Source organism: Mycteria americana, chromosome 2 (assembly GCF_035582795.1).
Source record: "Mycteria americana isolate JAX WOST 10 ecotype Jacksonville Zoo and Gardens chromosome 2, USCA_MyAme_1.0, whole genome shotgun sequence".
NCBI classification, from domain to species: domain Eukaryota; kingdom Metazoa; phylum Chordata; class Aves; order Ciconiiformes; family Ciconiidae; genus Mycteria; species Mycteria americana.
The window spans coordinates 19963288-19981086 of NC_134366.1; the positions used below are offsets into that span (position 1 = coordinate 19963288).

The window sequence follows — 17799 nt, forward strand, 5'->3', positions numbered from 1 at the left end:
AAACATGTCCATAATCGTCCCCAAGTCATAAAGAGTGAATACCAGTATCTGCCAGACAAAACATTACTGTAGTATGTGTCTTGGACTTTGTTTGGTTTTAACTGTGAAGTTGAGTTTGTACACTTAAAACCCTTCTGTGTGAACTCTCTACTAGCTATATTTTTTTCTTCTATTTTCTTGCATACCTACTTGAAAACAAAGCAGCTGTTCATCACTTTGGGGATTCCCAGGTCTTACACTGTCACTTGCTTGGCAGAGGATTAAACCTGTATCGATGATAAATAAGCAATTAACATTGTGAGCATAGAAAAATTTACTCTTGGGCATGTGTCCTCTTACTGAGAAGAGAAGGAATTATAGTAACTAGGATGTGTAGGCTGACGTGGTTGCAAGCAGATGTTTCTTTCCAAAGTGACTGGAACACTCCCATGCTTTGATCTGCTGTGGTTTTGATCCTTGTGAGAAATCATCATAAAAATTGGCTGTCAAGAAAAGCATTGGATAAGACAGTTGACGATCTGTGGAAGTTCTTGCCGCATAATTGTGTTTATCTAGTACCGATTCACATACAAATGAATCATGTTCTTGTGGTCTCCTTGCAAAGTAAAATGTCTTTTTCCCCCCCAGAGCAAACAGGAAGCCGGTGCTTTAGCAGCATTTCTGTGTGCAGTGCGAGGAAGAATAGGTATGTTTTGTGAAACAGAGTAATTGATGGTGATTGTTGTTTCAGTCCTAATAGTAAAGTGTATTTGAACAAGAGATTTCAGAATATGGTGGTGTGATGCCTCTGTAATGCTATTCATCAGCAAATACCCATCGTCTCTTACTGCAGGCATATTTTGTCCCATCATTATTGTCACAAGCTTGTTAGAGCGTGTGTCGAGCATCCACAGTAAATTGCAGGGGTCTTCTCGATGAAGCAGCATACTTACGGAGGTACATAAGGGATACTTACGGAGGTACATAAGGGATACTTACGGAGGTACATAAGGGATCCTGGGGTCTGCGTCTTATGCTGATTTGACAGCCATTTTGATGGATCAAGTTAACTTTAATTTTGTTGTGTTTATAGATAACTAATGATTTTAACTCCTGAGTCCAGATGTGTGGCTGTCAAGTCTTATGCTTGAGAATGTAGAGCTTTTATTGTTTTGACTGGAATAGAGCACAAGATCTTTTGAAAAATCAGGAACTTAAAAAACAACAAACGAACCCACAAAATGGGAATTGTATTGGCTGACAATGCTACAGGTACAAATTTAAGGCCTCGTCAGCCTCCATGGTATCTTTTGCTGCTGCACTGGCTGCATGGAAGCTGCAGAGCAGTTGCAGAAGGAGCTTGGACAAAAGTCAGGGATATCTGTGGGGGTGTAAGAAAAGGCAGTTCCGACCACCACTGCCTTTCCCTTTTCATGTAAATCAGGTCTTGGAGGAGATAACCTGGCAGGCGGAGTGGGAGGGAGGGAAGCTCTGGGGAAGCCCTTGACTTGAAGGGGAGATGCAGGGAGCAGTCTGTCAGGTGCATCAGGCAGAGGTGATCACTGAGCTCCACCTAAAGCAAGCAGCATGTGGCAGTGTATCTGAGGCTGGGAAAACACTGATGCTTTTTCTGCTCTTTGAAGACTGCCCTGTTCTTCACAGCAGCTACTTCAGACCCTTTCCTGTGGTGCTTTCTTCTTCTTTGTTGTTGTTGTCGTTTGTTTCCCCTCCTGCTCTGGAAGTGACAGTCTGACTGACACAGGAAGGGAAATGTGTGCAATAACCTGCCCTGAGGTGAATACTGTTGGTGCCAGTATTCCCTCTGGAAGCTGGACTCGGTGGGGTGGGCAGCTCCACGGGGTTGCAGAGCTGTCGAGGTGGGCAGGGACCTCTGGGGATCCCCTAGCCCTGCTGGCTCAGGCAGGTGCAGCCAGAGCAGGCTGCTCAGGGCTGGGGCTGGTCAGGTTTTGAATATCTCCAAGGATGGAGACTCCACAACCTCCCTGGGCAACCTGTGACAGTGTTTGATCACATTTACAATAAAAAGGGGCTTTTTAAAAAAAAAAAAAAAAAAAAAAAACCAAAAACCCAAAGACATTTAAGCAGAATTTCTTGTATTTCAGTCTCTGCCTGTTTTTTGTTTTTATACTCATCATCAGGATTCAAACTGGCTTGGAAAGTACTTCTGGTCTGAGGACTCCTTAGAGCTGTGTAGCTGCAAGTCATTAGGAACAGGTCTAAGCTGAGATCTGATGGGGAAGTAATGAAAGGATGAACTGTGGTGGTAGTAATAGCATTTGGGTTTTTAAAATGGTTCCAAACAGCAGTTGCTGTTTCAGCGGGGATCAGTGGTTTAGTTTGAAATCCTTTTTCTGGGATTCGGTAGCAGTCATGCAGCATCTTGCAGCTTTTTAAGCCTCTCTGAAGGGCTTGTTACGGTCCCTGTTAGTATTGCTCACAGCACTGATAGTGTGGAACTAAGACATGGCCACAGTCCAGACGGTTTCTTAATGTCTTTCACGCTGCTGCAGAGCTGAAGGGAAATCCCTTGAGCTGCACATAAGGGTCTCTTCCTGTCTGCAGCAATCCTAGGAGAACCTCTCTCCGCTTTGTGCAGGCAGGAGGAAGGAGTGTGAAGTGTGGCCCTATCTGCTATAAAAAGCTGTGTTCTTGTTTCTAAAGCCAGGTCATTACACCATCCCCATTTAGATAGTAATCAAGCAATTAATTGTGTCAGCTTGCGGAAAGAAGGGTGTAGTTTGATGCATGGCTGGGAGGGCAAATGACATAAAGCAGACCTGCCGTTGTGAAAGTGGAGCATGTACTTGTGGCTCACAGTCATGAGACCATAAAAATCTGCCTTAATTGTCTGTTACCGAAGCTGTGAGTTTTTAAGCATGCAGGAAGAGCTGCCTCTTAGCCGAGTTTAGAGGGCTTTTGGCCCTGTACATTTCTAAGCAGAAATGTCCTGCACATCCCTCCTCTTCCCTGCCCTGTGCATCCTCTTCTGCTCTGCCTTCCCACCACCATGGGCTGCCTGTTGCAGGGGCTGGGTGCTGTGTTGCTTTGTTTTTGCTGCAGTCCCCATAGGTGCAGTCAGCTGGCACACAGGGATGGTGCTTACTCTGCTGTGCAGTCCTGGGCTGGCTCAGACTAAAGAGGCAGCAGGAAGGTCCTGCTCACCTTCCAACTCCTTCCACCCCGAAAGGGACTGGTGAGCAGCTTCAGTTCCGATTTTTTGGAGCAGTGAGGTCCCATTGCATCTGAAGCCACGGCATCGCTGCAAACTAAAGAAACTCAGTGGCTGCTCACAGAAGACTTGTGCTGCAAATGCACCTGCTAGCAGCTCTGGTACCCTGGAGATGCAGTATCCTGCTGGGTGGGTTTTTTTTCTGAAGAGCCTCTGTCATCTTTATACTGCCCAAGAGCTGGTGAGAGCTTGATCTGGAACTGTGTGTGCCAGAGTGCCCTGGCAACAGCAAGGAGGATGGGCTGCTGCTTTGCACGTTCCCTTTTTGAACACCAGCTAGCTGTGGGGAATGCAGCCTGGCGCTGGCCGAGGGCTGCTCCGTTAGCACCGAGCCCCCTGTTGCAGTGGTAGCTGCCCAGTGGCTCTCGTCCCTAGCTGGCTGCAGTCACCTCCACCAAAACTGCCTCTTCATAATTGGTTTGCAGTGAGAAACTTGGCTTTTTAATCACTAGCCTGTGCCGCTTCCTTCTGTGCTCAAGTGATTTATTTACAGGCTTGCTGATTTTTCTCTCTGCCCAGCGTTCAAAAGCTTTCCTGGTGCTGAGCTACAGCCTGCGTGCAGCCCTTCCCTGCCTGCGTTCATGAAAGCCTGACAGCTTCATTGCTGTACAAGTAGGAGGGGGAGGGAATAAACGCTGCCTGACTCCCGATGGTCCCGGCAGCGGTGCCTGTGCAGTGGGTGATGTGCTGCCCGAGACCGTGGTTGGTTTCCTGGCGGGTGCTGCACCCCAGCACTGAGGGTGACGCACGGAGGTGCACAAAACATGGTGGGTGCTGGAAGACGTGCATGTTGCAGTGTAGCTGAGGCCACGAGTGGGTGTTCTGTTCACTCCCTGATGGCAACTTCCACATTCACCACCACAAGCACTCATTACCTATCAAGTACAGCACTGCCTTACTGCTCACTGCCTGCCCAGTGACTGTGCAGGGGCCCCTGGTTACTTATACAACTACTGTCAGCGTCTAAATTCAGACAGATACGGAGAGCGCGCTGCTGTAGCCCCTTGCCCGCAGAGGCTGTGAGAAGCAGCAGCTGGAGCAGTGCCAGAGCCGCTGCCCATGGGTGTGTGCTGCAGTGCTGCGGGACTGTACGATGGTGTGTGGGGGACTGCTCTTGTGAGGGGTCAGTCATTAGCAAGTTACTATTTTTCAGTAAATAAATACTGAAAAATATCCTCATACCTGGGGATATGAGACCAACAACTAAAGAACGATGTCCATCATTTAGCTTGAACATGTATTTTTCCTGTGTACCATAAAGCAAAAGCACAGTACCCAGCCTCCTGGTGCTCTCTGTATTTGCTGTCTGTTGTGTGGGGACATGCACTAGCCCTATCTGGTAACAAGATGAGGCGTTAAATCAGGCTTGTTCCCTTCAAAGCAAGGGAGTGATGTACTCAACGCCTGACAAGGTGGAAGGCACCCTTGCAAAGCGCGTGGTCCAGGGTGTGCAGTGTGACAGAAGTTTTTTGAGAGGTTCTTCCCACCTGAATCGGCTGCTCACAGAACAGGCTCGGAGCCACTGCTCGTCTGTGCCAGCTGGAAGGGAACTGGCTTCGCTCCGGCGGTTCAGTGCGAGCACGCTGAATTGCGCCTTACGCTTCGCCTTGGCTTTGGAGTCAGCCAGCCTGTCCTGGGCTCGGGCTCAGCCTGGCGCTGAAGCTCCTGTGTTCTGCAGGCGCCTGGGGCCTTCACTGCCGTGCCAGTGGAGGGGATGGCACTCAGCATGAGCGCTGCCGGAACTAGACTGTGTGTCGTGCTTGTGGGGTATGAGTTAACATTTACGTATTCATTACTCCCACTGCAAGGGCTGCACCATCTGAGGGCTCAGCCTCAAAATGACACTTCTCAGAAACTTCATGTTTCACATGGAGGAATAAAAAAAGGAGGAAAAGATGATACCTTGTTCAATCGGTCAAAGGTTGGGTGCTTTTTTCTTGCTAGTTTTCTGACCTGGAGTTCCAGCAAGTAGCTTTTGTCCAGGTAAATGTGAAAGACCCCATTTTGAAATTACTACTTACATGTGGCTTTAATTTGGGGAAAATAAAGTCAATTTTTCTCCTGATGGTTTAATGCTCTCGGGCAAACAGCTTAACAGCTAATTGAGACCATTATAAAAGTTATTAGTGACAAAATACAGATATATAAGCATGCAGCCCTTTATTTTTGTAAAGATCTTTGCTTATCATAGTTCTGTATATTACATTACGGTGTTATACAAATAAATTTATTTACAAAACCATGAGCTATGCAAGCTTCTTGCTTTTTTTCCTATTTGACTGATATCCATCTTTTTCAACCCTTCCCCATATATATTTTTAAGCATGCATAAAAATTAACTTTGGTGTGGTAAAACTACTCTATGTGCCCAGCCACATACAGTATTTATTTATTTATATATATTTATAGATATGTACAAAAGTTTGTCAGTATACAGAACAGTACAGAAGTGTACATTTTAAAATCCACAATGCAATACATTAATGGGTTACCAGGTCTCAGTAAAATAAAACTGAAGGAAAAGGGTGGATTTAGCTAAGAAAAAAAAAGTAATCAGCAACTACCTATATGTGTAGAACAAATTTTTTTTTTTTCTTGGCTTGGCAAATTCTTAAATATAATCTGAATGGCAGTGCAATAGGTTGAGTTGCCTCATACACACTAAGACCAGTCTTGTTCTGTTTCTTGTGTAGAGGTTTACTGTCCAGCATACTATTTTCAAATGTACATTACAATAGTATCAAAATGTTTTGGCAAAAAGAGCTTGAAAGGAACCATGACATTCGTTGACAAAAATAGAAATCTGTAACAAAGCTAAATAACACCAAAATAAAAGAAAAATATTTTAGTTTCAGTTTTACAGTTGTGTATAATCACACTTTAGTATATCTCTGTTCACTTCTAGTCCCCATAATGAAAAATAGCTTTATACAAAACAACTTACTAAATTTTTAACCATACATTTTCCCATGTTCAGTACACCGCTGTGCACACGCACTCAAGTTCACTCACACACCTTCACACTTTTTTGTAACAGGTGCTGCCTAAAGGAAGAAAATGCTCTTTTATCATTACAACAGCAACAGTTTTACAAAAAAGCTTCACTCTAATCTAGTGTAGTAATTCAGTATTTAGCACATGATTAGTATTAAGCCTCCAGCAATACAGCAAAATGGTTACATTCCCTGGTTAAAATATTGGCTGCGGATTCTTTGAAAATTAACAAAAAGCCTTGGTGAACTTGCACGCGTGCTGTGCTTAGCCTTTAGGATGGCTCCTTGGCCGTGGATGGGGTGGACTTGCCGGCATTTCCGTTCTGTGCCTTGTAGCTGGTGAAGCTAGGTGTGTGGATTGTCCTGATGCTCTTCATACCTTGGTTCAGTGAAGTGGGAGAGGTAGAGGAAGGGGGGGAGGTAGAGGAGGAAGGAGGGGGTGGCCGGCCGTTTTGAGTCTGCAGTGAGAACGAGAGATGGTGACCTTTCCCTGGGTAAGCGGGGCTCTGAAACTTGGAGGAGCCGTTAGAGACAGAGGGGATGAGGGAGGTAGAGTAAGTTATGCGACCTGTCTGAGGACTGAGAAGGTTAGAGGAAGGAATGGAGGTTTTAGTGGGTGGATTAAGAGGGTTAGAGCTGTCACCGCTAGAAGCAGGTGCTGAGCTGCTTTTCCCAGAAGTGGGAGAAAAGGCTGGGATCTTAGAAGCAGGTAGGGTAGGGGAAGTAGCCTTATAGTCCCCACCAGCTTTCTTAGCACTTCCATTAGCCTGCAAATAAAGATGGCAGGAGACAGTTTGTCAGAAAGCCAGTAACATGATAAACCAACAGGACCTGGGAAAATAGCCCTACGGAGAAGATGAATTAACAGTTCAAGGCCTGAGCTAAGTCGTGCAGCTGTGGACTGGACCTGGTAGAAAACCCAAAGTGCCCAACGAAGAGTGCATAGAGAGAAAGAGCCAACAAAGCTTTCATGAGAAGGCGCGACCTATGGGTTATAGACCAGTCACTACATTGGCCATGCTTGTGGGTTATTAACGTGTGAAGAGACATGTCCAGCGGAGAGTTAGTGTGCATCTACTACCGTCTATTTTACACCAACAGGTTAGTGTCCAAGGCTTCCTGTAAAGACTCTGAACAGAAGCATTCCCAGCTCTCCTAAGGAACTGCCCCATTTACCAAAGGGAACGTAAACAGGTAGTTGACATCTTCAAACTACAGGTGAATACCACAGTTTAAAAAAAAAAACAAAACCAAAAACAAACAACAAACCAACAAACAAAAACCAAACCAACCGAAAAAAAAAAAAGCAGCAAGTGTTTTATTGCAGACATGCATGCACAAGCATGGTGAAAAGATCAGTAGATACTGTCATGCCCCCAGGATCCAGGACATCCAGTTAGACCTCACTCGAAAGACAGGCATCCGTTATTTGGTATAATCTCAGTCAGTTACTGGAGTTTTTAAATAAACAAACAACATGAAATGTCCATCCAAACACTGGGTTTAGGGTAAAACTACCTGTCTGTATTGGCGTGGATCCTGCAGCTTGTGCTGTTTGCCTGCTTTCTCCATGCTTCCTTGCCTAGTTTTTGAAGCCATGGGGACCGGCATCCGGCTTGTCTGGGAGGCAGTGCTGGAGGCCTGCGGAAACGAGTGGAGGGGCAGGGAGGGGAGACAAGGAGAAGGCGTGATCAGTACCCGTGTGCCTGAAGAGAAGACTGCACACCATGCGCCAAAAAAAAGCTGCAGTACTACATGCAGGGAAAGTTCAGGAGCTTCACACCAGAGGTGTTAATTTCCAGAATCAAATGGAGAAAACTGCTCAGCTACTGATCAGCCTGGATTTCATGTCAGTGATGCTTGTCATTTCACACAGCGGATTATTCGACCCAGCTCCCCTGCATTTGCCCATCACCAATCAGCAGCAAAGATTAAAAAAAACCCAACGGTCTATTAGCTGTTAGACACCTTGTGGGGAGCCCAAACAAGCCACCTGAAAGGAAGCAAACAAATCACAAGAACCTCTTGTTTAATGGTGATTATTGCAGATTTTAGAAAGCAGCTGGAGGTTTGATTTCTCGGACTAAGGTACCTTACGTGAAGTGGCTGGGATTGACGGAGGGGGCTCTACACCAGCAAGGCTCTCATCCAGCACTACAAGCTCTCGGGGTGGGGCCTCTGGTACTACCTGGGCAGAGAAGGGGACAGTGCTTCCCTCAGAGCTGTATGTGCTTTCAGGGATAGATTTTGGACTCATTTCACTGATGGTGTTTTCCAGCTGCTTTATAGTCTGCTCAAGGCTGTCTAGTGTTCGGTATGTACTCTGTCGAATTTCATCAGTCCTAGACAGGGACACTGCAGCTCCGGGGGGTCCCTCTTGCTTCCCAGAAGGACTTTTGTCACTGTCCTCGAGCTGAGACCTGGTGATTTCAAATCTCTTTGCTTCCTTGTGCTGCTTCAGGGTCCCATCTTCCTCCTCCTCTTCATAGACCACAACCTGCAAGGTCTTCTTCCCAGTCTTGGTTCCTGTCCGTATTGCCTGCGTCAGAGCAGCCAGCTGCTTTTTAGGGAATTTGAACTTAAATTTTTTCTTAGAATCCTGCCTGCTTCCAAACTGATCCGCAGAGTCCAAGTTTGCTTCTGTATTTAGCCCATAGATCTGACAGTATTTGTTAAAATTTGTCTTTGTGCTTTCCTCCTCTGCAGGAGGTCTGGTTTCTACAGGGTCAGAGGAAGACTGAAGATTAAACATGTACTGCTCGCTGAGACCATGAGCTGCTGAATACTCTGCGATTGCTTTGCTGTCATTAACTACTGGTGGCTCTTCCTTCTGGCTCTCAGAGACTTCATGTGCTTCATTTTCTTCCTCCTCCTCTTCCTCGTCTATCTTTTCCTCTGTCATCATTTTCTCCAACTCCTCATCACATTCCTCAAAAATTGTAGAAAGCCGCTTATAAGCTGACCTAATATCCATTGGTTCATCAAAAATTATGATGACAGGTTTTTTGTCCAGACACACCACTGGCTCTTCGCTGTCTGTGTTTTCTGGGATACCCTTCTCTGACACCACATCCTTCCGTGCATCGATGTTCACTGTTTGCACATCTCCACCCTTCCGGCTGACTATATCGTGAACTTCCCCGCTTGAGAGGACCTGGACAGCTGTTTTAGTAATCATGAAGGCGATGTTTTCTGTGGGTGGGTTGTCTTCACTTGAAGAGCTAGCCGGAGCGTCTGTCTCTTCAATGCTGTTCACACCGTTACTTCTGGACCCTTTGGGTCTTAGCACAACCTGATTGTAGCTGACTGCAGAAGCTTCTTGCTCCTGCAAGGAAGGTTGAGGCCCCACAGCTTCCTGCATGTGCCTCACGAGAGGGGCAATGCTGCTGATGGGGATATGCTTGCCCGTGCTCTGCATGGCTTCACCCTGCGTCAGGCCCTGGCGAGCATCTCGTGAGAGTCCGTAGTTTGGCTTTTGTTTTCCAGTTTCAACAGCTGGAAAATGGGATCCTAAAATAGCTTGAGCGCCTCTTTGTTTGTCATCCTCTGGCAAACTGACACCAGACAGGTTGGTGCTCATATTCTGGAGGTTTTTCTTAGAATAGTCTCCACTGTCTACAAACAAACCCTTGCTAAATGTAGGACTGTCATTCACTGAAAAGCCAATTTTATTGTCAGCTGTGCTGGATGAATCAGAACCCAATTCTTCTTCAGTTTTCCCTTCCCTCTTCTCTTTAGGATGGTCACTATCTGTGGGAGATCCTGTTGTAGCCCCATACACCTAAGGGGGAAAGTCGGATTACTTAGTTATTCAGGGCTGTTACCTTTACAGGACTTTTTTTTTTCCCCAAATAAATCATCATATTCTCAGGGGAAGCGCAGACCTCGTGAACTCACCACTCTGTTTACTGCTGTAGAGGCATGTCTGAAGTTGTCATCTGATTCCTGTCTGTCTTCGGGGCAAAATTCCAAATTCTGGCAGAACAGCACATGATGTTACTGCTCTGTGCCATGCATGTGGCCAGCATGGGTTGTTACCTAGGGGTCCTGTCTTAACAAGGCCTCCAGAATATGCAAAAGCACACTAGTTACCTTATTTCCAACACAGTGCTACCTTGACCTGCTTACTTTCCAGTTAAAAAAAAATCCCCAGTTTGTATAAGATTGAAGTTGAAAAGATTCACGGTATCTGATTAAGTTCTGCTGGGACACATCAAAGGGAGCCTGATGTGGAAGGGCTGACAGCAGGGCGCTACGGCTTGCTAGCTCACCGGAGCGCAAAATGCGAGAGTCTGGCTAGCCTTGAAAGGAAGTTTTGTACCGGTAAAAGCTGATTTTCAAATTACGACATTTTGCTCTTTCTAGTGTTGCTGACACCTGAGAAGTGCTGTTCCATCACAGTTAATATGATCACAGTCTGAGCATTTCTAAATCCTTGCTGCAGCTTAAAAGTACTCCTTCAAAATTACCAGTGGCACCCTGCAGCACCCATGGAAGTGCAGAATGAAACACTGAGCTACATTCATTTATAGAAGCAACTCCCAAGAGCACACAGAGAGGTCATCCACTAGCTCAAAAGTAGTATATTCCAGCAATGCAAATTTAAGGGGACTTTTTTCTTTATTTTCAGATGAGGTCCCCTGGAGATGCTGTTTCATAATACCAGGCTTTTCTCTGGGGCTTGGTTTGTTAAGTACTAGTGCCAGCTTAGGATAAACACCAATCATCAGTGTGAGGGAATAACCTGAAGAGACACCATGCCTTATGAACGAGCAAGAGAAATCTACAGTCAAAAGATGGCTCACCAAGAAGGAAATGAATCTGGCCTCAAGAGCCTGAAGGCAGTGAGCCAAAAGCATTACTGCTGACATTGCTTGAGACTAGAAGCTGACTCCTAACATACCAAAAGGACAGATTATAATTATATGAGCATCAAGACGTGCAGAAGATCAGTCAGGAGAGTCGCTCTCCCAGCTGAGATGAATGAGTGATGGTACAGAAACCCACAGGTTGGCTACTGCATGCACTCCCCATGCATACGGAGGTTCACAAGGTAGTTTCTACACCTTGTGTGATATTTTCTTATATATGGTCTGAGGATTTTACACAGAAAAACTTTACACACAATCAAAACACGGGAGCAAGTCAGCGATAGACCAGAGTCACAGTTCATCTCTACAAAGGCTTATTAGTAGTAACAAGGCTGTGCGGCTGCTCCACGGATACCTTGACATCCCTCATATTCCTAAATGAGGAGGTGCTATCACGCAAACCAGCCACAGCCAGCGAGGCATCAGTGGGCAGGCTGACACTGCCTGCACTTCATGCTGAGAGCTGGTATCAGAACAAAACACCAGGGCTCGTGGTCACCTCAGGCCCAGACCTGCTAAGTGGTAGGCGCCTTCCAGTCCCATTACATGTCAGAGCTCCCAGAATTAGGTCAGGCCATTTAATGGCACTTGTTGCTTGTGGACATGCTGACTCAGTGACTGAGTTCCCATTTCTCTGTGTCTTTTTTAGCAAGTTCCACTTCTTGTTCCAAGCATCAGTGCAACATCTCGTGGTGTCATTGTACAATATATCTCATTTTTAGGAACTGCTGCCTTTCTACTAAAAAATAAAACCACAATAAAATTCATTTCCTCTGTGAGTTTATCATGACCATAAGGCTCCATATTTAAAGCCAATAAACACTCTGTCATGTCAGATGACAAAAACAGATCTCATTAACCTTAATTTCCTGGACTCTGTGTTATTCCAATAAATAGCAGTTTATGGCAATTACTTGGCAGCACCTTTCAAAGAAACATTTGTGCTACAGGATGTGCAGTGTCTTGAGTGGTGACCCAGGTTTTCGTGTAACAATATAATCTTACTACTGGTGTCTTTCTGACACCAGTAGTAATGAGCACAAATAGAGATACGTTCACACTTTTTTTTTTCTCTGTAACACTGTCATACACTCCACAACAAAGCAATTTTTCCCTTTTACTCATACCTGTGCACTTGTACCCTCACCCAGCCAGGTGTCTGCAGCTTTAGACCAGAACTGCTGTTTGGGCAGCTCCAAGCCAAGTCCTTGTGTGCAATGCCCTGACCTGGCAGCAGTACCTTCTGGGGGACGGACCAATATTGATGCTAATAATATATCAGACACCACCATCTAGCTGTCACCTTGTGCCTTACAGCTGCAGTGCCCTATGCAGATGCAGCTCACTGTGGCCAGGGCAGCTGGGTTCTTCTTTGCCTTGGAGACCTGGCAAAGTCACATTCTCTCTCCCTGCCTCAGTTTCTGTTAAATGAAGTTGAAGTGCAATGTCTCCCATAAAATCCTTGGGGAGCTATTCATGATGCTACATCAGAGAAGGTATTACTGCTATTTCCAATTTGCATACACACACAAAATGCATGACAAAGTTCAAATGCTGCGCTGAAGAGCTGTTTTCTTCTCCACCATACTCCCCTTCATTGCAAACTGGCATTTGGCTGACAAGCTGTCATGCCTGCACGACGCCCTAAACCCAGCAAGGATTCAATTCATTATTCTTAAACTTAAAAAACAGGTCTGCAAAGGCAGACCTCTTCATCTTGAGGCAGACCTCTTCAAGACCTCTTCAATTTGTCCTTTTCTTCATCCTGCACATTGGCTGCCCACTAAGACCCAATCAACTCAAATAGCAACCCCAGTCTAGACACAGCTGTGAAATTCACCCCAACTTGGCCATGGCCCCGGACATGTGGCACCTCTTCTAAGTCCCATCACCGAACAGTGAATCTTGGGCATTAACTTTCAGAATAAGGGCAAATTTGGCCCATCCACCTTGACTCTATCTTCCAATAAACTGAAGGGGATTTCTGAATATCTAATAACTATTTCTGGGGCCAAAAAATGAAGCAAAATAAAGCAGAAATTATCTAAAGTGGCTCTAGAGACTGAGAGGAACCACTATTTCTCCTCAAGACAAGTACAAAGCTTAGGAGAGATGCTTCACCATCCATTGCCAGAACAGCACTGGAAGGATGTTCTGAGGAGTACGAGTATCTCTTTGGCAGAAACGGATGGATCTTCTTTTAATTTTGATTTCACAGAATCATAAAACTTCATGCAACCCTTGTATAATTGCTGATGAGACACATACTGTAGATTGATATAATGTTCCACATGAGCGTTTCTGAGCCATACTGAGATAAAAGGAAGGAAACCACTGGGCAGTGGTGGGTGGGGGTTAGAGAGAACAGGACACAAGAGATAAGATTAGTTTTGAAGGAAAGAAGGTTATGCCAAGACCGGGTGGCATGTTTACAAACGCCACTTGTTACCTTCTTTTCCTTGTGATGCATTAAAGTCCCAGGCCTTATGTCTTTAACATGTGTATCATTTCTGGACTGTTCAGCATGACTGTTTGAGTTTACATCCATAAAAGAGCACTTCTGGAAAGCCTAGGAAATAAATACTGCAGGTTATCAGGAGACCAAGTAGCTTTTATACAGAAACGTCTGGAGATGACCAACTACAAAGAGAGCATTTGTTTTTAACATTCACAGCTCAACAATATTGTTTACAAGCTCATCAGATAATAGAGATTTTAGACTATCAGACTAAGAGAAATAGGACATACCCTCCAATCTGCCAAGACTACAGTCTAACTCATCACACTGACCTCAATGTCCCCTGCAGGGAGACAAGCTTGATTTCTGTTTTTACAGATGGGGAGATGAAGGCACAGAGATGTACTGCAAACTATCCAAACTTAAGTAGGAAGCCTATGACAAACTTTGGGCTTGCGACAGTACCTACTTCCTGGTGTCTGATATCTCCTCAAAATCCCCATCAGACATATTTTGGCCTTGACTACACATCACTTAATTAAACCTAAGGTTTTATGTGTTAAAATAAATGAATCCCAAAGCTCAGCTCTCTTTACTCTGTTTACTGTGCCCAAACACTTGTCCTGTGCTTCCTTTATGCTTTCTCACCTCCATTCCCAGTGAGTATTAGCAGGGGTTTGCTGTTTCCCTGGATAGGACAAGCAGAGTGGAAATATAGATTTTTCTTCCCCAGATGTTCTCATCTGGAAGTGATCTATATGTTGCCTGCAGAAATGTGAGGAAGAGGTGGGAGCAGCAGGCCTTACACATTCAATAATGAGAGAAAAAGGCATCTAATACCTCTTCCCCACCCCTTACTGTCCACTCAGCTCCCAGATTTCTCTGTCTCATGGCACATCATGCAAGAGCTACATAACTCCACTTCTCTCCACACAAATTGTTATTAAAACTTGGAGATGTGTCTTTGCCATAGCCCTCACTAATGCTCCAGATGATGACAGTCCACTTCAGGTTCCTCCTGGTCTGGAAACACCCCAATATCTGGGCTTGTGAACCACTGGCCTCCAGCTGTATATACCCCAGGGCATGATCTGGACTTTTCAGCCCTTTGTCTTGCTGTCCTCTTTCCATTTCCTTTGGGTTTCTCTATCCAGCTGGCTCCCAGATCCAGAGGATCAGAACCATCACTGCCACCATTGCGCAGTGCTGCTGGCTCCAAGTGTGCATCACTTGGATTTCTGCAAGCCTCTAATGGCATGGTCTGCCATTAGTGAGAGGTACAGGCTGGACACCTCTGTCAGCCAGGGGAATGAGGGAGGAGTGCTCACAGGAGTCAAACGCACCGTGACACGCAAGAAGATTGTATTAATATACCATGCATTAGGGAAATTATTTAATTCCTGGCAACTCTCATGAAATTAATAGCCCTGATTACAGATTAGAATCAAGCCTGTTCTTTAAATATTGTACTCCTCACATGTACTGCATGCTTATGCAAAATCAGAAAAGTAACAATAATGAAAAAATCCAGTGCAAAAATCAGGGTGTAGAGTTTCTTCTGGTTTTCCATTACGTCCTATTTGTATGTGTTTATAGACCAGAGTATCTAAGACAACATGGAACTATTAGAACAAGTAGTCTCGCTCCTTATAATACAGGGTATGGACCTTCCTCAGCATACCCATTTGTGAGACCGGTGATGTGTTTTTGAGTTAGGCATACCATCTACAAAGGCATCCTCAGTGTCCTTCAGACTTTAAGTGATAAAGAATCCACTATTTCCCTTGGTAACTTGTTTATTTATCACTTTTGCTCCAAAATATCTGTAACAGTGTCCAAATACATTCTGTGCTATAGCAGCTGATATTAGTATGCCTTTTTCTGCCAGATTAAAAAGGTACTTCCCATGAAGGTACTTCTACATTGTACTCAAGTCTCTTCTGAACCTTCATATCCTTAACAGCCTTTTCAAATAGGGGACGCATGGACACTTAGTCATGGATGCAGCAGCCCAGTGCTGATCTCACCGATCTGTGAGATTTTATCTCTGTACACAGAGATAAAAACACTCCCTGTTCTCACATCTGCACCCAAAGCAGACACTAACATTGTGGCAACAGCACTGACGTGGGACCTCCTGTCAACTTGTTACTGCAACTCCTGTTCCTTTCCAAGACATGCAGTTGTGGTCCGGCCTGTATTTGTTGTTCTTCATGTGGACTTTATATTTCAGTGAATGTATTGTGACCATTAAGTGATTGCTATCATCTCCCTGCTCTCATACTTCACTAGTTTTAATTAAGCTGATTTAAACAGTAAGGATTTTAAATCTATTTCCAGGCCATTGATGAAAATACAGAGTGGACCTGGGCCTGTAGCTGGTCTCTGTGGGACCTGACTATAATCACCTGCATCAAAGGCAACACTTTCAGAGCCATACAGCTCTCAATCATCCTACTTTTTTTTTTTCTTTTGGTATACTCCATGGTGCCAGATTTTTATCAGAACGTTGTATGTTGTTTGATCAAATGACTTACAAAATTGTTTATAGGTATACAATTCAGTTTAAGCAGTCAAACTTGCTACCTGATCAAAGAGTGCTGTTTGTTTTGACAGATCTGTGTTCCATTATATTGTGTTTACTAGCATAACTGTTTATGTCTGTCCTTATGTCTGTCCTGTTCTTCACTGATTGAATCCCATACCTGATTTTCCATTATTCTGCCTATGACTGATACCACACTAATGAGCCTGTAGCTCCTGGATCAAGCAGTTTGCCCTTTCTAAAACATGGTTCCCTGTCAACCTTCTAAAATGTGCCTGATATTTTGGTATTTGTTTAAAATGAGCATTGCTTGTCCCCAAAACTAGCACTCAAACGCTCATTCCCTGTTGAGCTACCATGTCTATTTGTCCTCCTTAGCTCCCCTCAGCCCCCCTTTCCAGACCTTAACCTCCATTTCATTGTCACCAGTTGCATGGCAGCCGGGTTGCTTTCCTGGAGACAGGAGACAATGTGACAGTTTCACTGTCCCCAGCTCTCCTGGCACACTAGCCATTAGCACACAAACAGGGGACAAGGGTAAACCACTGCAGGTAAACCTGCAAACCAGCTGTTTGAAGCGCTGGTGAGTGAGAGTTGAGCAGGGTGCACCCATCACATGTAATAGTTGCTGCTTAATATCCGTGTCTCCTGTGCCACAAACACTCCCTGGGCAGCACCAAACCCACCTTTCGGCAGGTGGACAGCAGGATCATCTCATGTTGTGACAAGTGCTCTGAAACACCGCAACAACAGAAGTTATAGCCAGTTAAGCTGATCCACATCTCCTTTCCTCATGTGGGCATGGAAGAGGACAGAGGGTGCCCCTGGGAAGCTGGAGCTGATGGTAACTGGAATAGTTGGCTGCAGCATTGCCATCACTGAACTAAACTGGCCTGTGTGCTATCAAGCGAAGGACCAGCAAGAGAGCACTACTCCTGTGCCACTGGCAGAGTAATGTACCAGTTACACAACAGGGAACAGCAACTGTTTCAATGTTCAAACACTCCGGGAAACACTGGACCATGGCACAGAACAAGTGAGCACAACCCGCCAGGAGCAGACCCTGTATTCTCTGTTCCCACCAATGTTAACGCAAATGATGGGCTCTCAGCACCTTGCCACTCTGGTACTAAGTGAGAAATGCTAGGCCAGGGACAACCACACCTAATGCACACCAATATTTTACTTGTCCCATCTATGTGTGTTAAGATTCTCCAGTGGTAACCCCTGCATTCTTGATCACTCCCTCAGCTCCAGACCTCTTGAACAGAATTTGGGTAGTGCTTTCAAAATGTGTACCACCCAGTGCAATAAAGTGGGAGCGAGTGAGACTGGCAGACCTACTTTCCTTCATGTTCTGAGTCAAGGCCCTAGAAGTGATATTGTGCACAGGTGTCTTCCAACCAACCTTGTGCAACCCAAAGGGCATACCTGTAATTCTGCCATTATTTTATCTCCTTCCTCTTCCTCTTCATCTTTTGCAGCTGATACTACAGCATGCCCTGTGCTCCGAGACAATGCCTGATCCTCTTTAGGGGCTTTGGATTGTGCTATTTGCCCAGCATCTTCACTGCATTCCTACAAGGGATGAGAAAGCACAGTCAGACAATATAGTTGAGCCCTCCTGATGCAAAGCAAACACAGAAAATTCAACACTACTGCAATTCCCCTGTTGCAAGGTCCCTCTTCCTTTTTAAGGAGGC

The 17799-nt window shown here is 45.2% G+C and overlaps 1 protein-coding gene across 17 annotated transcripts in view; it reads right to left on the reverse strand.

The window, feature by feature from the left end:
• Positions 1-5360: 5360 nt before the first annotated feature.
• KIAA1217 (KIAA1217 ortholog) overlaps positions 5361-17799 on the reverse strand; it is a 372206-nt gene continuing 359767 nt past the window's right edge. For 13 of the 17 annotated variants that reach the window (XM_075492651.1, XM_075492653.1, XM_075492662.1 and 10 more), the window contains 5 exons: positions 17528-17674; positions 13543-13662; positions 8315-10003; positions 7741-7863; positions 5362-6989 (listed from right to left, as the gene is read on the reverse strand). In XM_075492651.1, the coding sequence (XP_075348766.1) occupies positions 6495-6989; positions 7741-7863; positions 8315-10003; positions 13543-13662; positions 17528-17674 (2574 nt within the window). In that variant the 3' untranslated portion in view covers positions 5362-6494. Of the gene's footprint in view, positions 6990-7740; positions 7864-8314; positions 10004-13542; positions 13663-17527; positions 17675-17799 lie in introns of all 17 variants that reach the window. The other 4 variants (XM_075492666.1, XM_075492665.1, XM_075492659.1 and 1 more) reach the window with 3 other exon arrangements.